The sequence below is a fragment of the Epinephelus fuscoguttatus genome, linkage group LG10, assembly GCF_011397635.1.
Source record: "Epinephelus fuscoguttatus linkage group LG10, E.fuscoguttatus.final_Chr_v1".
NCBI lineage: Eukaryota > Metazoa > Chordata > Actinopteri > Perciformes > Serranidae > Epinephelus > Epinephelus fuscoguttatus.
Genome location: NC_064761.1, coordinates 11,670,999 through 11,697,031, shown reverse-complemented (window position 1 = coordinate 11,697,031; position 26,033 = coordinate 11,670,999). Strand labels below are relative to the sequence as shown.

Here is a 26,033-nt window from a genome sequence, read left to right as displayed (position 1 = left end):
CTTGCGGCAGTTTAAAAACGTAGCCGATAACTGATTGGTAGATATTGCTGTATTCATATGGATTTGATACATCCTCTTCACCCATTGGACAAGATGTAGCCATCCCTCGTGCATGATTGGCTGATTAAACACCACGACCGAATTTCAAACTAGATCATCATTCAGTTTGTTGTTGAAGGAAGCGTGTTCTAACGTTTGCTAGCTGGTTAGTATCAGGGCAGAACTCGTGTTAGAGAGCTGTCGACTTTGCTAGCAGCGCACATGCTAGACGCTAGCTGCTTTTACAGAAGACGAACTTTTTAACATGTAGCAAGCTATTAGCTTCTGCTATCTTTTTTATTTAAAATGGCTGAAACGTTACCTCCGACACGGAAAGGATTCCTGGACTTCAGTCCAATAAAGAGAGAGGACGTTAACAAGGAGAACGACGTCCCGGTGTTGGTTTTGACCCTGTTTTCAAAGGCTCCCTTTGTGACATTTGGGACAGTAAAGCTGGGCACCTCCAGGTCAGTTGTTCTGCGTATTGAGAACCCGAATGAGGATGCAGAAGCGGAGGTCATTGTTGAAAAGATCCCATCAAGTAAAGGCTTTTCTGTGGACCACAACACGTTCACGATCCAGGTAAGTTTTTAGCTCACAGCTTTCCTCTAACGCTACACCAGAGTTATAGAGTATCTTTGGTCACACGAAACAAGCTGTAATCGTGCTTAGAAGTTTTGTTGTGCTAACATTTAGACAAGTTAACATCTTAACTCTCTGAAGTCCTTTTATTTATTTCTTCCCTAGCTGTACTAACACACCCCACAGTGTACCCATACTGCTTGCTTTGTCCTTTGTAAGGTTGCAGTTGCTCCACATCTTGCCTTGTGTTTTGTGTTTGCAGCCTGAGGATTCATTCACTCTGACAGTAACCTGGACCCCAACAGAAGAAGGTGGAATCAGAGAGCTCATCGTCTTTAGTGCCAATGGGGTCCTCAAGCACCAGGCTGTGCTGCTGGGGAGAGCAGAGGCACCCAAAAAGAAAAAGGTAATTCTCCTCAGCTGGACACTAAAATGCACCCAAATGGATGAAGACTGTTAATAATTCTGGTTGAAATCAGTCAGTTAATCAATGAGTTGATAGACAGAAGGTAAGATGGCAGTTGTTCTCTGATATTATACAGACAAAATGATTAATTGCAAAAATAACTAGCTGATTAATAGATCATGAACATGATAGTCAGTTGCAGCCCCAACTTCAAGCCTGACTGGCCTGATTGGTACATAGTTAAACTTGGCACAAGTTCTAGCAACGGTTTGATCGTGATTTTTTTTATTCAAGCAAGGGTTGCAGTGGTATACCTGTTTTAGGCATACTGTGATTTGAAAATTGACACACCATGTTCATTTGCTTATTTATGGAATTGAAGAAATAAAATGCAACCGGACCGATAATCTCATCTGCATGTGCACATTTCCTTTCTTCCATTACTACCTGTCTTTTATACATACTTCTACTAAAATATGGTTTTAAGTTTGAATTGATATAAATCATTTGTTGAACAAAAAACCCCCATTTGTTTTCATTCAGGGGTTATTTTAATTTGTTATGATAATAATAAAAAAATGTTTATACTGTATATTGTAAGACCCTGATATTTTCAGAGACCGTTATTGTACGTGAAAATCTCATACCTTTGCACCCCCTTTTCAAACATAATCAGGGAACTTTAACGACTGCATCTAATAGTATAATTTTGACATGGCATATATCTTAAATGTTTTTCTTTTGTGTTTCAGAAAAGCTTATGGGACACAATCAAAAACAAAAAGGAGGGTGAAAAAGTCGCTGTGCCTAGGAGAAAGAAAACAGAACAACCACTGAAGATGGCGGCCAACAAAACCTTCCAAGTGTCCCGAAAGCCACAGTACAAACGGGAAAAGCCACGCAGCCCACTTGCTTCTCTCAATGAAGGCAAAGCTGTCAGAGAGAGGTCCCTCTCCAAGCACAGTCCCATTGACGATTACTCCCGGAAATCAGAGGAGCAGAAGGTCTTGAATCCCACCCAGAGGCAACGGTCTCTGGGATTGTTGAACCAGGAGAATATCCATCCTGTTCAGAGGAATTCTCCTCTTGTCCTACTCGTCCCAGCTGGAAAGCTGATGGACTCTGGCAACGTGTCTGCGAGCCCAGATGTCTCGGTGGGCAAACCTGATAATCCAGATCTTACCAAAATGCTCAACAGGACGCTGTCACCTATCGGGACACCAGAGATGTTTAAGAAGCTCATGCCACGCATTCAGTCAGATAGCCCACTTTCTGTTCCTGAAAAGCCTGTGGCTGATTCTGATGATGCTGACAGTGTCTCAAGTGGAGCCCCTGTTCTCTCTTTGAAAGATGCTCTCCTTCTCATTGACTCGGATCTGAGCCACATTATCACCAGTCCTCGAGAGACCAGTTCCAGCTGTGGCTTCTCAGATTCACTGGAATCCAAGAGTGGGAGTTATGGCTATGGACATGACAGAGATGCCATCAAAGCATTACATGACAGCCCACAGGGGTCAGAGCCCAGTGAGCCAAGACTTACTTTCTTTGTCAGCAAAAAGGTTGTTGTGAGTGACGTTGTAGTTTCAGAGGCAGGTGATGCTACAGAAGGGGTCAAAAAGGCCTCTTTTTCCTCTGCCACAGTGACCAAGGGCAAGGCACCAGTGGAGGCAAACCTTTCCAGTGGCAGGAAATTAAAAAAGTCAAGGCGAAGGCTATTGGAGAAAACACTTGAGCTGTCTGACAGCAGCAGTCAGTGTGAGTCTGGACCAGGCACTCCAAACCTTCCTGTTATAGACGTTGACACCCGGGGACGGCTAAATTCTGAGGCTGCCAGCTCCCTGTGTGACAATGGACACCGAGCCCAGGAGTTAAACCCCTCCAGCCTGACTCCACGGCTTGACAGCTCACCTGCACCCATCACCTTCCCCATCACCTCCCCTCCATCTATGGCACCTACTTGCTTCTCTTTCTCAGGCCCTTCTCCATCTCCTGTAACCCCCACTTCCATTGCTTTTACTGTCACCTCGCCATCGCCCCTGGGCTCATCTTCTCCTCTCCACCACAGCCTCACACCTCGCATTTCTTCAACTGTTTCGGCACCTCAGTCGGTTCAGGAGGACTTGTTTCCGGTTCACATGGCAGTGAAGAGCAAGAAGAGGAAGAGTGAGGAGTATTTGAGAAGTGATGAGAAGACCGAGGATGCTGGGAAAACTGAGCATGTCAAAAGGAGCAGGGTGGTAGCTGGAAAACCTGGGCCCCCAAGATCAGTCCAGGAGAGGAGAAGTGTGTCCCAGAAGCAACATCCGAGAACAGCAGGTGAGCAAATCTAAAGTATATATCTATGTCAGATGTTACTGTGTGTGATTAGCTTTAAGATGCACCTAGAGTTGCCAGTTTATTAGGCACACCTAGCTCAAACAAATGCAGTGTTGTTGAGACTGTTTTAGAGAGGCGTTGACTCAATTTGATGGTCATTTTGGAGGATGCAGTTTGTAGTGCTGTTGAACTACATTGTGTTTTAAGCTTATCAGACTTTAACAGTGAACATACCAGTATGCATCATGTATGTTTTTTTCGTTCTACTCAAATTCTACATTTATGCTATCAGGTGACCTGATATGCAGTGAATATTAGAGATAAAGATATATTGCTTTACGAGTAAGCGCTGGCATTAAATCAAATTTCATGAGTTATTTAATTAGTTCATTAAAAGGTGGTTTGAGGAGATAGTTTTCTCTGTTCTGTTGTTTTTCACTCCACAATACATTATACAAAGGTATTTTAACAATTAAGGCCACAGTAACGTGATGCTCTTGGCATTTGTGTGTATATATATGTGTATATATATATATATATATATATATATAGACAAATATATATATATATATATATATATATATATATATATATATACACACACACACACACACACACACACACACACACACACATATATATATATATATATATATATATATATATATATATATATATATATATATATATATATATATATATATATGTATATATATATATATATATATATATATAGTTCTCAAAAAACACCTCATTGTGTAAATACTTGGTAAAAGCTGCAGGCTTTTTGTCAGAATATTGTGATATTTAATTTTCTCCATATCGACCAGCCCTATCGCAACTTTGTGTTAAATATGTGCCTTGTTTCTGGACTTTCTGTATTTATTGTGATGCTTTTTTAAATTTATTTTTTATTTTTATTTTTATTTTTCAGGCTCTGTGCGGTCAATGAACACAACATCTCTAAAGACTGCGAGGTCTGTCGTTCCTGCTCAGGCAAAGCAGTCAAGCTCCAAACTCACCTCACGAGGTATAAATTCATGTAGAAATGTCTTAAAATGGAGAATACCTGTCATGTAAGACTTAATTGCTGCTCTTGAAAACATAAATATGTGGAGAAATTCAAAATGACATTTTTGCTGTTGTTCACAGGTGTCCAGCCTCTGAAGTCTACTGTTACTTCATCAGCGAAGACAAAAGTTGTTGCAGTTGCACAGTCAAAGCTGACCTTTATTAAACCATTGCAAACAGGTATTTTGATGGCAGAACATTGTAAAGGTGTACTTGTGATGTGTGTGAAAACGTATTTTGCTTTTTTTATTGTAAACTTTTCTGCATCTACTCTTTGTTCCAGCCATACCGAGACACCCGATGCCGTTTGCTGCTAAGAACATGTTCTATGATGAGAGGTGGATTGAGAAGCAGGAGCGAGGATTCACGTGGTGGATCAACTACGTCCTCACCCCAGATGACTTTAAAGTTAACACTGAAGTCGCTAAAGGTAACATTCAGCAGGCTTTCACTACTGAAACGTGGAAAAATGTTTAATATGCATAGTGTAGTGTTTGGTTTCAAGAAATGTATAAATTATCTCGTAGTAGCTTCCGGATCATTTGCCAATTCACTGAACACTCTGGAATCTTTTTCAGCCCCTGTAAAAGTCTGAAATATTGTCTTTATAATTCATTTCACCTGTAGTGAGTGCTGTGTCCCTCGTCATGGGCAGCAACGACAAGTACAGTGTGCCTAAAGCTCCCACCAAAGAGGAGATGTCTTTCAGCACCTACACGGCCCGACGCAAGCTAAACCGCCTTCGTCGTTCAGCCTGTCAGCTGTTCACATCGGAGGCCATGGTCAAGGCTATTCAGAGGCTGGAACTGGAGGTCGAGGCCAAGAGGCTGCTCGTCCGAAAAGACCGCCATCTTTGGAAGGACATTGGTAATTAAACATTGCATCATAAAACCTGCCAGCGTATGTTTTTTTAAATGCTCTGAAGTTCCGATTCAAACCGATTCTTGTTTTTCGTCATTTTTCAGGTGAACGCCGAAAAGTCCTCGACTGGCTCCTGTCGTACAATCCGCTGTGGTTACGGGTTGGGCTCGAGGTATTTTGATACAACACTGTTTCCTTCTGCTTTTTAACATTTGTCTTTCCATACAGTCTTGTCAGTTTCTTCTCTATCCATGCTCCCCTTACTAAACACAATGATGCTCATTCTCAGACGATCTTCGGGGAGTTGATCTCACTGGAGAGCAACAGCGACGTCTTAGGTCTGGCTATGTTCATCCTCCAGCGGCTGCTCTGGAACCCCGACATCGCTGCTGAGTTCAGACACTCCAAAGTGCCCCACCTTTACAAAGACGGTAATTTAAGAGCATCAGTGATTGTGCAGTCTGAACTGGAGACTGTGGCTTGTTACTGTCATAGCTGCAAACAATTTCAGGAATATTTGGATAAGGAGACTTTCTTTGGGAACTACTTGTGGTATATTTGAGTGTCAGGTTGTATTCACCTTTTCCCACACAAGCAGAAACATAAACTTCTTCTGCCGTATCACAAGCAAACAGAAATACAACCTGATTGACAATGTAAATTAAAAATGACCTCAAGTTTCAGTATTAGTTCAGCTTTAATTAAACAAGTTTCCTTCTTGTCATTCTGTCACTGACAAAAATTTTAATTTCCTTTTAAACAACAAACAGCTATGACATTTTATGCAGATATTTCCCAAACGAGAGCGTGTTGCCTCTCAGTCATGTAGGTTATTATTAATTTCTGTTTCTAACATCATGCATAATGACATTATGCACGAAATCATCTGTAGATACAAGTCTTGCCAACTAAAAGGAGAATACATCGGGTTCAATGGGTTGCTATTTAATGGGAAATAAGTACAACTGTAACGCTTTATTCAAATTATGTTGCAACATCTGTAATTGCCTGAAATTTAGAGCTGCAGTTTATGATTATTTTCTTTATTGACCTGGAGATTATCTGGTCATTCAGCAATTATTCATTAAGTCTCTAAAATATCAGAAAAATGTAAAAATATTGATCACAAGTTTAAACCCCAAGTATATTCAATTTAAAATTATATTAAACAGCAGATTCTCGCATTAAAAAGCTTGAACCTAACCATATTTTGAGATTTTGCCTCAGAGATTAATGATAACTTTTAGGTCATTGGAAAAAATGTACTAAATTCCCAAGCTTAATTTTTATTTCAGAAATTGTTCCAGGAAAAGTCTGCAAAGTTTCTGACCTCCTTAAAAAAATTACATTTGCTATTGCTTGTAAATTGATCAGAGTACCTATTCCTTTAAGCCATTTTTATGATCAAAATATGGGGTTTAATATAAAACAAATCAGAAAGTTCTCTGTAGTATTACAAAACAAGGGTGTTTCATATTGGGTTACTGAAAGCTGTCTATATGCTGTGTACATTTTAACACCTGTGTTCCTTCGGACTGGTGTTAACATGTCTTTTCTTGGTTAGGCCACGAGGAGGCACTGTCCCGCTTTACTCTGAAGAAGCTGCTCCTGCTGGTGTGTTTCCTGGACAAAGCCAAAGAGTCCCGGCTGATTGAGCACAACCCCTGTCTGTTCTGCCTGGACGCAGAGTTCAAGGTAGGCCAAGACCTTCCCATGTCAGCGACGAACATTAAGGGGCCATTTGATTTATGTGTGTTCTCCTGCCAACTGGAGCTGACGGCACAGAAGCAGACAGTCCGATTATTGAGCCTTGCAGAGTGTAATGATATGAGTATCATGGGCGTCATACTGTGTTAACTTGTGTAAATGACTGTACACTGCCTATTTTACTACCTTGACCTACGTCTTAATTAATTAGGGAGCTGAGACCAACACTTACACTTTACATAAATATTTATATACAAATCAATAATAAGATGGCTTCCTGGGCAGTTCATTATCAGCAGAGCAAAGTTACCTCATGTTTAGACTTTTGTTGTACCAAATCTTAATTTGAGCGTCCTTATATGTATCGGCAAAGACATGGCTGTAGTGTGGGGTTCTTTAAAAATTCCTTTAGGGCCCAGGGTTGTAGGTTTTAAATGAGAAAACATAATACATGCATACATCTACCTTTGTATCTGAGAGGGAGATTGCATATATCTTTAAAGGCAGAGGAGCACAGACCCAAAAACCATCCATAAGTGAACCTCACACTCCCCACTATCCTCATGTTTTCCACAATGAAAACCTTTTCACATTGTTTCTTGTGCTTTCTCTCATTAGATCTTTTTGGGTCTCATTAACCTCTGCCCTGCTGTATGTTTTCTCTTTACAGACGAGTAAAGACCTTCTCCTGGCTTTCTCCAGGGACTTCCTGAGCGGAGAGGGGATCCTCCCCCGGCACCTCGGCTACCTGGGGTTACCCGTCTCCCACGTTCAGACGCCCCTGGACGAGTTCCACTTCGCTGTGAAGAATTTGGCAGTTGACTTGAAATGCGGCATTCGTCTAGTGTGAGTGAGACGTCCTGAATTTTAATGCCCTGATCCCCGCCGGGATGGTCGTGTTTCTCAGAGGTCAGGCTCAGCTACATGGTAGTATCCCTGCAGCTGGGAGGGATTCAGTGTTCAGCAGAGCTGTTTCAGACCTGGGATTTCCTCACTGACGGATGCTCTCTCTAACTGTCCTACCGATATAACAGTATTGCTGATCATAGTTCAACCCTGTGTGTGTGTGTCTCTTGAGGGTGTTTCTTTTTTTGTGGCACATTTGTTTCATTTAATACACAGAAATGTGTGTTGAAAAATGTAACAGCAAAGACCCAACAGATATTTGTAGAGTAAATCTCTTCTCGGGCAATTCGACTAGTGACTTCTTTTAGGCTAGATTTCTTCTTCATGGGTCTTTCCCTGGCTTTTGAAGGATTAAATGTCAAAGAGCCTCACACAGCGATTTAAGGTGAGAAGAATCAAAAGAATTGCGTGATAAACTCATCAGGAAAAGGGCAGACTTAAAGGTAAAACATTTTGGGCTATGTCAAGCAGCTGTGGGAAGTACATGAACCTTTTCCACAAGATCGTTGGCAGGAGTAAAAGAAAAATAAAATTGGAAAGCTGTTACTTAGATAATCATTCATATAGTTCTTAGTTGGATGTTATCATGCGCGTGCATTGGAACCCTCTCAGAAAAAGCTGCTCCATAGTGCACTCCTTGTGATTTAAAACTCCCAAGACGATATAAAATGTATATTATATTGTGTCATTTATATCATAAATGATAGATCTGCTGAGTTATCTTTCCATGTATTAACTCTGGTTGTATTAAGCCATTGTGGACAAAGTGGTGCTAATTGTTGGTGATCAATTAGCAGGATTAGCCTCAGGGCGTTAGTTTGCAGGGTTCAGCATTAATGTTTTTTTTTGTTGTTGTTGTTGTTGTTGTTGTTGTTGTTTTTAAACCTTGCTCGATTTGGGCGAGTTGGTCAAAAATCTACTTGCCCCTATACAATTTTTAAAATTTGTTTTATTGTTTTTTTGTTGTTGTTGTTGTTTTTAAAAACAAACAAATATCAAATTAATGTTAAATGCATGTTGTTGTTTTGTGATTTGTCTAATATAATCTTCACTTCAGTAAAAGAATCAGAACAAGGACAGTGTCAAACAACAAACACCTCTTTGTATGGCACTCCTGCAGTGTTTTTCAGAAACTTGATCCGCCTTTGAAAAAGAGACTGTTTTATCCACCTTGCTCTTAAACTTGCAGCAGACTGTGCAAACATAGTTGGGAGTTTCAGCCACATCCTCTAATGCCACCCGGCTAAACTTCTGTTTCCAGGATAACTGAGATGCTCACTTGCACTTCAGCTCAATCCTGCTCTTGTGAGTGCCTGCTCGGTACTGCGTATCTGCTGCTCTCAACAGATGAGATGAAAGCAAGGTCTCTCAGTACTTGGGTACTTCCATCATTATCTTTTTAATAAAAAAATACGTGTGTAATTCTTTTTTTACCACTTGTGCGATTGGACAATGAGCTGCTGGATTTACAAAGCCTGATGCGGTATTTTACTGCCCAGGGCAATCACGTAATCCTTATTGTTGAGCCCTGGGTACGATTAAGGACCTCAGTTTAAAGAAGCTAGCCATCTAAATGTTTAATCTGCAACCAGTTTATCAATAACATTTATAGAAAATAGATTACATCAGGAATTTGTTGTAGTATAAAATGATCATGATAGAAGATAAATGTACCCATATTGCTCACCCCCAGTTGGGATGCAGGAGAAAGAGCTAATTAGTTGAATAATCTATACTGAGCTGCTCTAATTAAAGCCAGAAACATACAGGAATTAAATGCTTCTGGCCTTTTCCCCTGCAAAAATTAGTTTCCTACTCCTGTTTTTTGAATTTTTAAAACAAAAACATTGCATAGGATAACAAATTTAAAAGGAGCTGGTTAAGAGTAACCTGTGAAGTTATTTATAATGATGTAGGTTGTGGTTAAACCATCAGTGTTCATTGATTCTATAGTAAATGGAAGCAGCGAGGAAGAACAAGGTTACCAAAGATGTAAAAAAATGAATCATCTTTGTAATATTTGTCTTTTATGCTGGATTTGTTTCCAGGCGTGTGATGGAGCTCCTCATCCAGGACTGGAGTTTGTCGGCCAAGCTCCGTCTGCCAGCCATCAGCCGCCTGCAGAAGGTCCACAATGTTGACATTGCTTTGCAAGTGCTCAAACGCAAAGGGGTTGACCTTAAGGATGAAAACGGTAATTATGATTTTTTTTTTTTTTTTTTTTTTTTTTTTTTCCTTCTCCTGAGCAAACAGCAAAACAGGCTCAACCTGAAAGAACATTTGTCCTCCACAAAAAGAGATTCAATGTTTTTTAGGTTCCTGTGTGATGTTTTCTTTCACACAAGTGTTACTTATTCATTGTGTTTTCATACTGGGCTGTATTTCACACCATTGTGACATTCAGGGAATGAACACCTGCCATTTCGCCGCATACCTTTTGTGTTTGATCACAAACAGCTGCTGTTGTACAGCTGCACGGCAACATAATTGGATTGATTTGCCCTTTATGTGACAATATGATTGTTTGCGTTGTTTCACTTCTGCATGAGTGAACATGTGTCAGAGTGACTAAGCAGTTCAGGATGAAAACTACTGTGTCAAGACATGAAGGAAATTAGAAAAGTAAACACAGTAACTGTGTTTGCTAAATCAACTAAATCACAAAAAAGACCAGACCTTGTGCTTTAAAGTGGCGTTTTAAATCATGAAATGGCTTCAGCAATGGCTGACTTTAATGCCTGAACAGATAATAAAATCCTTAATGAATATACATGAAATGAAAAGTCATCAAAGGCCACAACTAACAATTATTTTATTATCAGTCACTCTGTCAGTTATTATTGTTGGTGGTAAAATTAAAAGTTGCCATTACTAATTCCAGGCAAAGTCTTCAAACTATTTTTTTCCCGATCATAGGGTTAAACCTAAAAGATATTGGATTTACATTGATTTGAAACAAAGAAAAACAGGAAATCCTGATGTTTGTCAAACCATGGAGCATTTGTTGTTGTTTCAATGCAATTAACTGAAGTGGTTCAAAGATACTTAAGAATTGTGTCTTTTATTTTCAGGCTCTAACATTGATTCCAGAGACATTGTGGACGGACACAGAGAAAAGACACTGAGCCTCTTGTGGAAAATCATCTTCGCCTTTCATGTGTGTATCCGACTTTGTTTCCAGTTGACCAGTAGGGCACAAAGTTGTGGTCCTTCTTCAGCCTGTGAGTTACTGATGTGCTGTTATCAAATGATCTGTTAAGGTGGAGGTGATTTTGGATGTGGATCAGCTGAGGGAGGAAATTGGCTTCCTGAAGAAAACCTCAAGGACCAAACGGAGGCTGGCATCTCTGAGGGCTGATCGGGGCCCTCAGCCAAGTCCTGCAAAGACAAGGGTGCCGTATGAACACAGCAGCACTAAGATCACCCTGCTGATGGGCTGGGTCCGAGCTGTGTGTGACTTCTACAATCTGAGGGTGAGTTTGAAATTGAAATGAAAATTTTCATATCATGGCCAAAGAAAATACTTATGTCTTGAGGCAGCTACATTTCTCTGGACTTTCACTCTTGTTGAGCTGTCACAGTCTCCCATCTCCTACATTCAGAAAACAGAAAACGAAGTGTGCTGTCTGTCTGTGCAGGTGGAGAACTTCACCGTGGCATTCTCGGATGGCCGCGTCCTCTGCTACCTTATCCACCACTACCACCCCAGTCTCCTGCCAGAGGAGGCTGTCAGTCACAGCACCACCCAGACTGTCGAGTGCTCACCGAGGGGTCGCCTGGAGCTCAACTGCTCAGCCAGCGACTCCGACAACTCCTTTGACTCCTCGCCGACAGGCCTGAATGGTACTTGTCAGATGTGTCTTCAGTGCAATTGTCTGCTTGGATGCACTTTTAAAAAAGTGTTCAAGAGGATGTTTATACATCACTTGTGCATCACGGAGACATTTGTGGTGCATTAGAGTGTGAAAAACAGGGAATTTGATGAGACGTCTGCAGGATGTAGGGAACAGAATATGGAATTTACGGAAATCTACGAATGCTGATTGAGGAACAAATCAAAATTGATTGACCAACATTTTTCATACAATCATTTCATTAATTAGGGATTTATAGCTCGCTTTATCCACAGAAAACCTACCTTTGGAAATTTATTAGAAAAGTTAAAATCATTAAATCAGGGCTAAGGTTTCAAGTCAACTGCTTAACATTTTGCACTTTGACTTGATTGAGTTTTAATTATAGTGACATAAGCTTAGAAAGAAGTGAATGATGGCACGTCGGTGCCTCAGTAGATAGGGTTTTTAAATTTGTATGTGGGATTTTTAAAGGAGATTATGAAGAAATTGAAGAGACAGTGACAGATTTGTGATGACAGCATGTATTATTTTTGTGAACAGGCCCAGATTCTCCGTCAGTGGAATTTGAAGAGCTGCTGGAGAATGAGAAAAACAACTTTAGACTGGTCAACACTGCTGTGTCTTACCTGGGAGGAGTTCCTGCCATGATCAACCCAGCTGACATGTCCAACACCATCCCCAATGAGAAGGTGAGACAATACAGCAGGCTTTTTCTGCCCTCTGTGGCAACACAGATTATTGTTTTTCTCAAATGCAGATCTGTTAAAAAGCTGCTTAACATTTGAGTGTAAATTAACAATGTATAATAAATTTTGCCCATCCTGTTTTTGATTTAAAGTGAAACCTTATTTCAATCGATTTTTGATTTAAAATCGAAATTGAGAAACCTCTAATATTAGAAGAAAGTAGTCAGGTTAAGACTAACAACTGCTGCTAATCCATCATTAAATCTATTTAAACTCTGTAGATGGAAGAACTGCTACAACTTCGTCCACATCTGTTTATTTCCAGGTTGTGATGTCTTACCTGTCCTTCCTGTGTACTCGTCTTCTGGACCTGCGGAACGAAACCCGAGCAGCTCGGGTCATACAGGGCGCCTGGAGGAAATACAGATTAAAGAAAGATCTGCAGCTCTACAAGGTTGATACAATATTTGGTACAACTGCAAAGTGATGGAGTTTTTATTTATCTGATCTACTATATTTAATTTATTCTTGCGAACTAAACTCAGTCATAGGTAGGCCCATATTGTCCATTGATGTCTGGATGGAATCAAAATAATGTGTCACAGTGTACAGTGACTTCAGAAAGTTTCCTGCTTTACTGTGATTTTATTGTTAAGGGTTTTTTTTTGTGTGGTTACAGTAAAAACAAAATAATGCCAATCTCTGTGTATATCTTATTTTTGAAGTAAATTCTGTAACTGCTGTTTGTGACATTGAAGTAAATAAAAATGTTAAATAAAATACATTTTGTATAGATAAATTAAATAAGTGCTTTGCAATATTTGGCGTATTTAGCATTTCCTCATATTTAATGATTACATTGCAAATAAGCTTTGTGCTATTTCATTTGTATAAAGTAGTTGTCGAGCACTGTGCTGTCTTTGAATTATTACAAAGGTCAATCAGGTTCCGAACCTGGAAATGAGCCTCTCATTTGATATAATACAATGGGGAAAAAAGGATTTTAGGCACTGTAAGCAAGAGGGGGATTATGTGACAATGTAAAAGGGATCGCTTGGTCTATCACCTGAATCTGCAGTAATATAAAAATTAAAATTCATGTTTTGTTTTTTTTTTGTTTCTTGATTTTTGTTTGGACACAGGAAAGAAACATGGCTGCTATGAAAATCCAGTTAGTTGTGAGGAGTTTTCTCCAGAGGCGCAGAGCTAAGAGGCAGAATCAAGCTGCTGTTGTCATCCAGTCAGTGTGGAGGGGTTACGCAGCACGCAACAGGCTGAGGCTAAAGAAACAGGCTCAACTTAGGGCTCTGCAACATGAAGCAGCAACTGTCATCCAGGTCGGTGTTTGTTACATGTGTGAGGATGAAAAGCGCAGTTAAAATGTAAATGTACATGTTGTATATGAGTTTAGTTTATGATAGTTTGACTTAATCCGATTATGTTATCTTATCCAGTCAACATTTGTGCTTTTGCTTTAATTTCAGTGTCTGTCTATTTTATTGGAGCAAGGACACAAGCTTGTGTAATTATTATTTTAATAGATCATTCTTATCTTATCCATACAGGCTCAGTGGAGGATGTTTTCGGCCATGAGGGCTTACCAACGCCTCAGGTACTACGCCATTGTTGTCCAAGCACAATGGCGAATGAAGAGGGCCGCCTCCGCTTATGGAAGAATCTACTGGGCGGCAACTGTCATTCAGAGGCACTCGCGAGCATGGGCTCTGGCAAGAAGAGATCGGGAACATTATCTTTCCCTTAAAGCTGCAACGGTGAAAATACAAAGCGGGTACAGAAGATGGAAAACCCAGAAAACAGAGAAGGAAAACCGTGCTGCAAAAGTGATACAAACCGTGTTCAAGAAATGGTACAAGGAAAAAATGGCTGAAAAAATTGCTGCTGCTGTGAAGATTCAGTCTTGGTATAGAATGCAGAGGTGTCTCCATCAATACAGGAAGATTAAGAGAAGCACTGTGCTGATTCAAGCCCAGTACAGAGGTCATGCACAGAGGCGCTGGTTTCAGATATTAAAGCTGCAGCACTGTTCAGCTATTGTCATTCAGAGGGCCTTCAGAGGGCATGCTGTCAGACAACAGGTGGCGAAGATGAGATGTGCTGCAGTCATAATCCAGCGCTGGTACAGGGCCTCTGTGAAAAGAGACATGGAAAGGCAAATGTTTGTGAGGATGAAATGTGCCGCCATTACCATACAGGCAGCTTATCGTGGAAAAGTGGCTCGGGAGTTACTGAAAAAACAGCACGAGGCAGCAACCATAATCCGGGCAGCTTTCAGGAAGTACGCTGCCCAAAGGCGCTACCTTGTCCTGAGAAAAGCTGCAGCTGTGATACAGCAAAAGTACAGAGCCACAATTTTGGCTCGTAAGACAAAGAAGGATTATGTTGCTCTTAGGAGTGCTGCACTTGCCATACAAGCAAACTGGAGAGGCAGAGCTGTCAGGAAGAGAATAGAGAAGCAGCATCAGTGTGCAACATTGATACAGGCTTACTACCGTCGGCACAAAGCGCAAGCAGAATACAGGTCTAAGAGGGCCTGCGCCTTGACCATACAATGTCACTACAGAGCTTTTGTGGCTGGAAAAGAGACGAGGAAAGCATACCTCCACATGAGAGCAGCTTGTGTTACAGTCCAAGCTGGATTCAGAGGCATGAGAGTTAGGACAGAGCTGAAGAAAAAGCACCAGGCAGCGACTGTCATTCAGTCATCAGTCAGGATGTTTTTATGCAGGAAACGATATTTCCTCTTACAAAGTGCAGCAATTATCATCCAAAGCCGATACAGAGCTCTCCTCGTTTGCAGGGCGCAGCAAAATAAATACAAAGAGCTAAAGCAGGCCACCATAAAGATACAAGCTGTCTACCGGGGATTTAGAGTGAGAGAAGACCTAAAGAAGAGGCACAACGCTGCCACTGCAATCCAAGCTCAGTTCAGGATGCACAGAATGCGTATGGCTTACCTTGCCACCAAGTGTGCTGCCATCATTGTTCAGGAACGCTACAGGGCAAAAATGCTCAGGGATCAACAGATGCAGAGGTACAGGACAATGAAATCTGCAGCTTTAGTCATCCAGGCAGCATATCGTGGACACAGGGCCAGGAGCAAGATTGCAGAGATGCACCGAGCTGCTACAATCATTCAGAGAAAGTTTCTCACATTTCGGGATAGAAGGAGATTCCTAGCTATCAGAGCAGCAGTTTGGGTTTGTCAGCAGAGGTACAGAGCAGTGACCCTGGCAAGAAAAGATCGTTTCGACTATTTGTCAAAGCGCAAGGCAGTCATCTGTTTGCAGGCGGCCTACAGAGGAGGTAGGGTCAGAAAGCAGTTGCGCATCCAGCACGTGGCAGCTGTAACAATCCAGTCTCACTTCCGAAAGTACCAGCAGAGAACCTACTACAAGACTCTCCACAGGGCTGTCAGTGTTTTGCAAGCCCGTTACAGAGCCAACAAGAAAATGAGAGAGCAGATGCAAGCCCTGAGTGCCAAGAGAAATGCTGCTGTTGTCTTACAAGCTGCCTTCCGTGGAATGAAATCCAGACGAATCGTCAAACAAAGGCATCAAGCTGCCGGTGTTATCCAGAGAGCTTACAGAGCCCACTGTGAGCGCAAACAGTATCTTACCTTGAAATACGCCATCCTCAACATTCAGCGGAGGTATCGTGCCACTGTAGCAGCAAAGGAACAAATGAAACTATACCAGCAAATGCGCAAAGCAGCCGTCATCCTTCAGGCAGCATACAGAGGTCAGCAGGTCAGAAAGGAGGTTGCTCGTTGGCACCAGGCTGCCACTGTTGTACAGTCTGCATTCAGAAAGCACAGAGAGGAAGTGAAATTCCAGGCCATGTGTCTAGCTGCCATTATCATCCAGAGGCACTATCGTTCCTGTGTTCTTCAGAGGCAAGAAAGGGGAAAGTTCCTAAAAGCCAGACATTCTGCCATTGTTCTTCAGGCAGCTTTCAAAGGCCATCGTGTGCGGAGCAGCATCGCCAAGATGCACAGGGCAGCTACTGTCATTCAAGCAAACTTCAAGAGGCATAAACAGCAGTCAGCCTTTAGGAGACAGCACTGGGCAGCCTGTGTCTTACAGCAGAGGTTTAGAGCTCAGAGACAGCGAAACATTGAGGTAAAACTTTATCAACAGCGCAGAGAAGCAGCCATCATGTTACAGGCTGCATATCGTGGAATGAAAACAAGGCAGAACATCAAACAAAGGCATCAGGCTGCTAGTGTTATCCAGAGAGCTTACAGAGCTTACTGTGAGCGCAAACAGTATCTTAACTTGAAATACGCCGTCCTCAACATTCAGCGGAGGTATCGTGCCACTGTAACAGCAAAGGAACAAATGAAACTATACCAGCAAATGCGCAAAGCAGCAGTCATCCTTCAGGCAGCATACAGAGGTCAGCAGGTCAGAAAGGAGGTTGCTTGTTGGCACCAGGCTGCCACTGTTGTACAGTCTGCATTCAGAAAGCACAGAGAGGTAGTCAAATTCCAGGCCATGCGTTTGTCTGCCATTATCATCCAGAGACGCTATCGCTCCTATATTCTTCAAAGACATGTCAGAGGAAAGTTTTTAAAAGTAAGACATTCTGCTATTGTTCTTCAGGCAGCTTTCAGAGGTCATCGTGTGCGGAGCAGCATCGCCAAGATGCATAGGGCAGCTACTGTCATTCAAGCAAACTTCAAGATGCATAAACAGCAGTCAGCCTTTAGGAGACAGCACTGGGCAGCTTGTGTCTTACAGCAGAGGTTTAGAGCTCAGAGACAGAGAGACATTGAGGTAAAACATTATCAACAGCGCAGAAAAGCTGCCGTCATGCTACAGGCTGCATATCGTGGAATGAAATCCAGACGAAACAACAAAGACAGGCATCGAGCTGCCACTGTTATCCAGAGAGCTTACAGAACACACTGCAGACACAAGCAGTATCTGACCTTAAAGTACTCTGTCCTCACCATTCAGCGGAGGTATCGTGCCACTGTAGCAGCAAAGGAACACATGCAAAAATACCAAAAAATGCGCAACTCAGCAGTCATCCTTCAGGCAGCATACAGAGGTCAGCAGGTCAGAAAGGAGGTTGCTCGTTGGCACCAGGCTGCCACTGTTATACAGTCTGCATTCAGAAAGTACAGAGAGGTAGTCAAATTCCAGGCCATGCGTCTAGCTGCCATTATCATCCAGAGACACTATCGTTCCTGTGTTCTTCAGAGGCAAGGAAGGAAAAACTTCCTTAAAGCCAGACATTCTGCTATTGTTCTTCAGGCAGCTTTCAGAGGCCATCGTGTGCGAAGCAGCATCGCCAAGATGCACAGGGCAGCTACTGTCATTCAAGCAAACTTCAAGAGGCATAAACAGCAGTCAGCCTTTAGGAGACAGCACTGGGCAGCCTGTGTCTTACAGCAGAGGTTTAGAGCTCAGAGACAGAGAGACATTGAGGTAAAACATTATAAGGAGTTAAAAAAAGCTGTCATTAATCTACAAGCTGCCTTCCGTGGAATGAAATCCAGAAGAGTCCTCAAACAAAGGCATCACGCTGCCAGTGTTGTTCAGAGAGCCTACAGAGGCTACTGCGAACACAAGCAGTATCTGAAATTGAAATTGTATGTCCTTATCATTCAGCAAAAATATCGGGCTTCTGTTGCAGCTAAAGCACAAAGAACTCAATACCTGGAAAAACGCAGTGCCGCTGTCATCCTTCAGGCAGCATACAGAGGCCAGCAGGTCAGAAAGGAGGTTGCCCGTCGGCACCAGGCTGCAACTGTTATACAGTCTGCATTCAGAAAGTACAGAGAGGAAGTCAAATTCCAGGCCATGCGTCTGTCTGCCATTATCATCCAAAGACGCTATCGCTCCTGTATTCTTCAGAGGCAAGAAAGAGAAAAATTCCTCAAACTGAAGCGATCCACCATCACCATTCAGGCAGCGTTGAGAGGCTGGGGTGTCAGGAGGGACATTAGGCGACAAAACCGAGCCGCCATTGTGATCCAATCGTGCTGGAGGTGCTCAGTGCAGAGGCGTATCTTCCAACGAAAGAGGGAGGCAGCTGTGAAACTTCAGCGGAGGGTCCGGGCAGTGCAGTTTAGCAGATTGGAGAGGAACAACTACCTCCAAATGAAGAAGGCTGCCATCACTCTTCAGATGCACTGTCGAGCCTGGATTGCAAGACGACAGGTACTGGGCCCTATTTATAGTTCAAAGTTTGCTAGAGCACTTTTTGTGTGCATTTTAGACTACCTTTAGTTTGCATTCACCAGCCTTGTAGGAAATTGCTTAGAACAGGTGATCGCAGCATACTGTCTATAAATAATATGGTGGATAGACAAAACTTAAAACTTTAGTTAACAAGCTAAAGAGGTGAAACACAAAAAGGTTAATACTAGTCCTTTTGCATGCTGTTGTGCTCCAGGTACTAGAGAGCGCCAAAGCAGAGAGGAGGCTCCGTTTTACATCTGCGATCTTCCACCATCTCAGTGCCATGAAGATCCAACGAGCTCTGAGAGCCCACTGGGCTTTGGAGTCAGCCAAAAGACAAATCCATTCTGTCATCACCATACAGGTACAGCAACATGGAGCCAACAATGCAATTTTCAAAACAAAATCAGTCACTGAAAAGTGGTTTTGATGAATTTAATGAATTAGCAAAGAACACAACATTTCCTACATTGATTTCCTTGTTTTTGTTTTGTTTTTTCCCCAGCGATGGGTGAGAGCGAGGCAGCAGAGGAGACGTTATCTAGAGGACAGGAGGAAGGTGGTTATAGTTCAGAGAGCGGTCAAGCGCTTGTTAGCTCGTCGCCACAAGGCTGCATCCGTCATCCAGCAGGCCGTCCGCAAATTCCTCCTCCTCAGGCGCCAGAAGAGGGTTCAGCGTGGCATCATCAAAGCTCAGGTACGACAGTCTGTGAAGTTTGTGCGAATGGATCCTGCAGTGTTAAAAGATATGTTCAAACTTTGTCAAGTGTGTCCCACAATAGTCAAGCGCTCATGTGAACATTAAAACTTAAAGGCTTCGCTTGCTGTCGTCATTCTTCCGAGCTTCAGAATGGGCAAATAATCACCATACAGTTTCTATAGACAACTCTTGGGGCATAACCAGTGATGTTAAGTAATAGCACTGAGTCCGGAGTACATTATCAACCTTATCAAGACATACTGTAGCTTTTCCTCAGCCATAGTCATTGGCTCCACAGCATGTCAGGTGTCATTCTACAGAAACAAACATGCTGCTTTTAGATACTGTTAGACTTTGAATGGTTGGTCATATTGTCAAAGTGTCTTTAAAGTGTTTTTCTGGCTTTTTTCCTCATTTTTAAACCTCCTGCTCTCCCTCCAGGCTCTGTGGAGAGGACACCGCTCCCGCCGACTGAACGACAATCCCAAAGTGGTGAAGTTGAGACACAATTTGCGCAAAGTCTCCGCCAGCGTCCGAGAGGAGGACAAACTTTGCAACAAGACATCGTCTGCCCTGGACTACCTCCTTCGATACAAACACTTCTCCTACATCCTAGAGGCCCTGAAAAACTTGGGTAAGATTTACATTTCTGGTTGTTCACCCATATGATGCAACTATAGAGCTTCCTGCTACTACTGCAGTAGTACTAGTAGTAGCAGCTACTGAACAACCCTTATGTAGTCAATGAAAGGCAGCAGGGTGTTTTTTATTTTCTCCCTTTCGTTTGTTCTTTATGAGACTATTAAGCTGTATTTAAACCATGTGACCAGTAGATTGTGGTGATGAATCTATATTGCTGAGCTTGTACTTGAAGATTAATTCTACAGTGCTGGCGATGAATTCATCATGATACAGGGTTCCTAATCTGAACTGAAAGTATTGAAAACTGTCAATTAATCTAGTAGATGCATTTAAATGTTAGAGCATGTCAGAATTACCTTTTAGAAAGGGCTGCAACATATTGTTTTCATTATCTATTAAACCAGTCAATTAATCAAGTAACAGTCCATCAAAGATTATTTCATGATTAAACAGAGTTTAATGCTAATGTGGGACAGTTGTGATGGACAATTAACAGCTATATGTATGAGGTTCAGGGACTTGAGTCTGTTATGCTCTTGCTATTACAGTTATTTCAAACACTTAATTGTTATGATTCAATTCTGGGCAAGTTATGACCCCCGACTGTAACCACTGTGATTTTGCAATAGCGTTGAGCATGAGAAACAGGAAAACCTTTAGGAAGTGCGGGAGAACAAATTCCTCTTCTGTTGTTTTTGTGGTTGTGTGTTGTAATAGCAAAAGTGCTTGTGTTTTCAAGATGAGATTGAGTTCATTTCTTAAGAAGGTGGTGGACGTGAGTTCCCAAAATTGTGTGTGTGCCCTTCATAGACAAAACAAAAAGTTGTTGAGTGTCATTGTCTAATACTTGATTCTGATGACGTGAGCGTGATCTCAGGTGTTTTTTCAGTAGTGCAGTTTGTCCTGAGTGCTAACAAAAGACTATGTGTGTGTTGTTACACGTGTGTGCATGCACAGAGACTGCCACCAGGCTGTCCCCAGAGTGCTGTGAGCGACTGGTAGAGAGCGGAGCCACCAACGTCATCTTCACACTCATCCGCAGCTGCAACAGGAGTGTCCCCTGCATGGACGTCATCACCTACTCCATCCAGATCCTTCTCAACCTCTCCAAGGTACAAACCCAGACCTGCTCTCCTTATGTAGCTCAGAGTGTGAAACGTGAAGTTAACATGAATCAAAGGGATCAGATGACTGTGGGTCCTTTTGAAATGAAGCTGAACTTCTTGTCTAAAGGTAGAAAGATATAAATAGACAAAATATACGTCTGAGTCTTTTCTATGACGTCACGGTTTGGACAAAGAATTTGGCTTGACTGAACATTAAAATCCAAGCTGACTAGCCTGGGAACCAGACAAATCTGGGAGCTCATGTTTTATTTGCTCACGCAGATGCTTCTGGTCCCCCTCTCGTTCAGACAATTAATTTCAGCCAGCCCGACCCAGAACGGGCCAATCACAACTGTGCAATGACTGACATCTTTGGAGCCTTAGCACTTTACGCAGAATACATGATGACGTAATTTTTGACTCATGCACTCTTGTGCCAGGACCCTAAAGCCAACATAGCATAGACATAGCACAGTAAAGAGGAGCACTGTTGAGGCATTATCGAAAACAACCGCGATAGCTGCAGCTAATGTAGAACTTTGTGTTGAAGTAATATTTTAATTACTTTATTACTATATTTGTTTTTATTTTTCATGGAGGGCACCTTAAGGGTCCGTACACATGCCTTGTCTTTAACAGCCTGAAAAGGGGGATGTTTAGTGCTGGGCATGACTCTTGTGCCTTAGGGGCTGTACACATGCCACGTCTTTGGTCGCTTAGAAAATACAAGGTTGGATGCTCTGTGCAACTCTTGTGCCCAGCCTATTTACCTGAAATCTGGAGTGCCGAGCTGTTCTTCTTCCAGGTGCTGCTTGTTTGTAGGCCTATTGTCCGTGGGACATGTGTAAGCAGCCCTGCACTAAAATGAATATCTTCTCCACATTTAACACAGACTGATATTTAAGAAAGAAGGGAAAGATATCTGCTGGCTGTGATTGGTTGGTTCTCGTTACATGACATGGTGTGTACTGCTGTGTTTCAAAAGTTGAACTCAGTTTATCCCAGGGCGCCTTGAAATATAGGCTCGCATGCACACCGCGATAGCTTCACTCTGGCATTTGAGTGTGTTGCATGTCTATATTAAAAACAATGAATTTGAGGGCGCTAAAAATGTGGCATGTTTACGGCCCCTAACACTGTTTATCTGCACACACTGCCCACACCGTAGTGACACAGATGCGGTTGAAAAAAATCTGCAAAGTATCCCTTTAAGATAATATCTCTTGTTATATCTCTTACAATACACAACAAGGGTTTTATTGAAGATTTTGTGCAGGGCTGTTTTTAATACATTTATACTGCGGGGCACAGTGACTTCCTGTCAGCCTGCTGTATTTACTTCACTTCAGTTTTTACAGTCGTTACATTGCAGTAGTAATACTGCATATGGTGCAACATAACAGGTTAGTACCAAGCAACTTGTCTGGCATTAGAGTAAAGTTCCCATATTTCATGCCAGTGAGTTTAGCGAAGGACAGAGGGAGAAGGTCACATCATTTCCTCAACCACTCTAATCTCTCACTTCCCCAAAGACTTTCTGTTCCTTTTATTTCAGCTAATTGACGTTCAGGCTCAGTTTCTCTTCTTTATTTTGATCAGTCTATTTTTATTAAAGTGCTTGTGACATCTCAAATGTGGCTTTGACTTGCAACTGAACACATATAGCCCATTTTGTAGAAAATACCTATATATATATGTAAATATTGAGATATGAATTTTTGTCCATATCGCCCAGCCCAACAACAAAAAAGTTATTATTATCTGTCTTTTTAATGCAAAATCAGAATTAGAAAAATAAATCATGCCACTCATATTTAATGCAAACATTGTTAAAAATGATTTTATGATTTTTATTTTAAAATTACTAGATACTTAGGAAGAACACTAGATTTACATTGCATCTATCACATGTCCTCTACCAAGTTAATTTCACAAAAAACCTTGACTAGAGTAAATACAAGGCAATTATGTATTAGTGTTAATTGTTAGTGTGTTACAGGCTTGGATTTTAATTTTTGGGTTTTCAAATCAGAGATTATTTAGTTGACCAAGTCTAAAGATGTGAGCCAAATTTGAAATTTTAACATATATAAAAAGTTGTGTCGACACAATTAGCTTAAAATCAAGATGTGAGACTTATCAATTCTACTTGGTTTCAGTACGGAAAAGATTCTCTTCCATATGCTCCACATCCTAGTTAAAGAGTTTACTTTTCTTTTTTTTTTCTTTTTCTTTTTTTTTTTTTACTAACAAAAGTACTGAAGCTCAGACATTTGATACGGCACAGCCATCAGCTGTTTGTCCTCATATGTGAGTAGTGTTGTCACGATACCAAAATTTTGTTTTGGTACCAATACCAATATGAATTTTGATACTTTTAGATACTCTTCGGTACTTTTCCTAAGGAAAAGTTCTTTTGGATACAAACCTTTAGAACAATAAATAGTAGGGGTGTAACGGTACCAAAAAATCATGGTTCGGTAAGTACCTCGGTACGGACGTCACGGTTTGGTTGCTCGAATGTTTCACCAAGTTGGTGTTGTCTCGTGTTGTCTCCCTTTGTGAGGCAGGCTTTCTCTTGTCTTTTTTTATGTATGCCAGCTGCGAATGTTGATACAGGTGTTGTCATACACACTACTTGCACAATCTGTGTTCCAACAGGAACAAGGAAGGCGTTTGTGTGCATAAATGAATTAAATAAATGAATGAATTGAATCAATTTAAAAAGTACTGGTATTTTCCAAATGCAGTATAGTACCGTTTGGAATACTCTAGTACCACGGTACTATTTTAGTACCGGTATACCGTGCAACACTATATGTGAGTGTATATAGTATTTTGCTGCGATTTAGACTGAGCATTCATGACTGTACAAAGAGAGAGGGGGAGAGTAAGAAAAGGAATGCCAGCACATTATATAGTAGGTTAAAGCCAGTAGATTACACTGGTTTAAACAGAGCTTTGCAGTCATTCATGTGCTATGTAATGAAATCCTTAATGGCGGTTTTCAAGACTAAAGTTCCTGCAGTGAGAGGTGAAACTGGAGGATGGTGAACTGTGGAAAGTTTTCCCTGTTTTCTGCCAAGCTGGAAGTCCCCAGTCCTTTTACATAAGATTGGGCATTTCATTGTTTTGTCACGAAATGTTTGTTTATCGATTTCTCACTTTGTCATGTGGACTTTGAGTTTTTGACTTGCAAAATAATCGGCCAGACTGCAGCAAATCCATGCTGGTAGTAGCCTCAGCCTTTATATCTAGTTTTCTTTTGTTACATGTTTCCTGGCTATTACTTAAATTTACCTGCATTATAACTCTTGCATTGGACTGTGCAGCAGCACCATGATTGTTTTTGGTGAATGTGGCTTCATCATCTTCTGTTCAGGCATTTTAAGAACACCAACAATTTAAAAAAAATATTTTTTTCTTGGGTAAATAATGTCTGGGGGGGAGAAATGCACAGCACCTTGATATCCTGTTAAGTGTTTTCCATCTTGGAAAGATACGAGAGTCTACAGCAGTGATATGCAGCATATGACCTGCTTTTTTTTTTGTACTCTGAGGTGCCAGAGTGCATCAAAATAGCATCAGATTGGAGCTTGTTTATGACAAACAAGTGCCAATGATGGATGATAACTTGGACCCAAACAGAGTTCTGGGGCTATTTATTGATGTATTAACTATTAATATTTGGTAATTAACTGGCCCTGGCCTCCTGTTATTTTGCTAAAGTGGCCTTAGGGGTAACACAAGTTTAGTAATATTGGTCTGCAGTCATACTAATGGCTCTGTATGGCTGTAATTCGGCACAGTGGGGCTTTGAGCTAAATGCTAACATCAGTATGCTAACATGCTTAACAAGTATTATGATCACTATTTAAGTTTAATGTGTTAGCATGCTAGCATTGCAAATTTTTGACCTTATGCTATGCTAAATTAAAAGTGAGGGGATCACCAAAGTTATAATTCATCTTGAGGCCTTCCTTCCATTGCTTTTGCATACTTTTGTGACATCTCAAATATTTCTCCCTGCCTCGTCTGAGCCAGTGCTTCAATTATCTATCCAGTTCCATATTTGTACTTCTTTTCGCTTTCCTCCACTCACTCATTCTTGGTTCCCTCTCTTAGTATCACAAGACCATCGAGGCGGTGTATTCGGTGGAAAACTCTGTGGAGACGCTTTTAGACCTCCTGCAGCGGTACCGGGAGAAGGCAGGGGATAAAGTGGCAGAAAAGGGCGGCAGTATCTTCACCAAGGCCTGCTTCCTTCTGGCTCTCCTCCTGCAAGACCAGCACCGTGCTGTGGTGCGTAACTACTGCAACATACTGACTTTTGAAATATATAATACCAATACTTGAAGAATATTTAAATGCCAAGTTTGAATTTTACAGGAAAGACAACTGTTTGGTAAATGTAATGCAAACTTTTTTTTTTTTTCCAGGAGGTTATGAAGCTTCCCAAGCTCTTGGATAGGATACGCAGTATTTACCGCCTCACAGCTCGCAAACAGAAGATGGACGCTGAGAGAACTGTGATGAAACAGAAGATGAACGCATCACTGAATGGGAGCTTCTTCGTTCAGGCAACGCCTCGCAAATCCCGCCCTGTGCCAAAGTATGTATATATATGTGTATGGACAGTACTGCCTGTGTGAGATACACACAGTATATGTGTTTGCAGCAGTAGTTGACATCCTGTTTCTGTTTTTCAGATTTGCACCGGACTGGGTTCTCAGAAAGGACAAACTCAAAGATATTGTGGATCCTCTCAGAGCCATTCAGATGGTGGCACACACTCTGTCGATTGTATTGTAAATAGACTTTTGCATCTTGTTTCATCATCTCATTTTTTTCAACTTCAGAAAATATTGTTTTATGTATTGTTTTAGCTTTTTATTCCCATTTCCATATTTCCCTTGTATATATTAAAATGGATTTGTTTCTTAAA

The 26,033-nt window shown here is 41.5% G+C and overlaps 1 protein-coding gene across 3 annotated transcripts; it reads left to right on the top strand.

Moving 5' to 3' along the window:
- Positions 1–148: 148 nt before the first annotated feature.
- On the top strand, positions 149–26,033 carry aspm (assembly factor for spindle microtubules). Of its 3 annotated transcripts, none has more exons than XM_049587591.1 (27): positions 149–621; positions 884–1,027; positions 1,780–3,343; positions 4,278–4,373; positions 4,496–4,594; positions 4,698–4,844; positions 5,042–5,281; positions 5,380–5,447; positions 5,565–5,706; positions 6,840–6,970; positions 7,653–7,828; positions 9,937–10,082; positions 10,960–11,045; positions 11,149–11,361; positions 11,527–11,731; positions 12,286–12,434; positions 12,757–12,885; positions 13,574–13,768; positions 13,997–16,539; positions 17,197–18,619; positions 18,855–19,004; positions 19,146–19,337; positions 19,782–19,974; positions 20,940–21,094; positions 25,214–25,390; positions 25,528–25,700; positions 25,798–26,033. In XM_049587591.1, exons 1-27 carry the CDS (start codon positions 346–348, stop codon positions 25,898–25,900), a joined length of 9,315 nt encoding a protein of 3,104 aa, XP_049443548.1. In that variant the 5' UTR covers positions 149–345; the 3' UTR covers positions 25,901–26,033. The 3 variants fall into 3 exon arrangements, with proteins under 3 accessions (XP_049443548.1, XP_049443547.1, XP_049443546.1); XM_049587590.1 differs by having other exon boundaries at positions 13,997–16,927; positions 17,585–18,619; XM_049587589.1 differs by having other exon boundaries at positions 13,997–18,619.

Bases quoted from the DNA above. Each gene is read 5' to 3' on its own strand.
- aspm (XM_049587589.1), top strand. From the start codon at position 346: ATGGCTGAAACGTTACCTCCGACACGGAAAGGATTCCTGGACTTCAGT. The intron at 4,595-4,697 runs GTATTTTGATGG...TCTTTGTTCCAG, and splicing joins TATTAAACCATTGCAAACAG to CCATACCGAGACACCCGATG. The intron at 5,282-5,379 runs GTAATTAAACAT...GTCATTTTTCAG, and splicing joins CCATCTTTGGAAGGACATTG to GTGAACGCCGAAAAGTCCTC.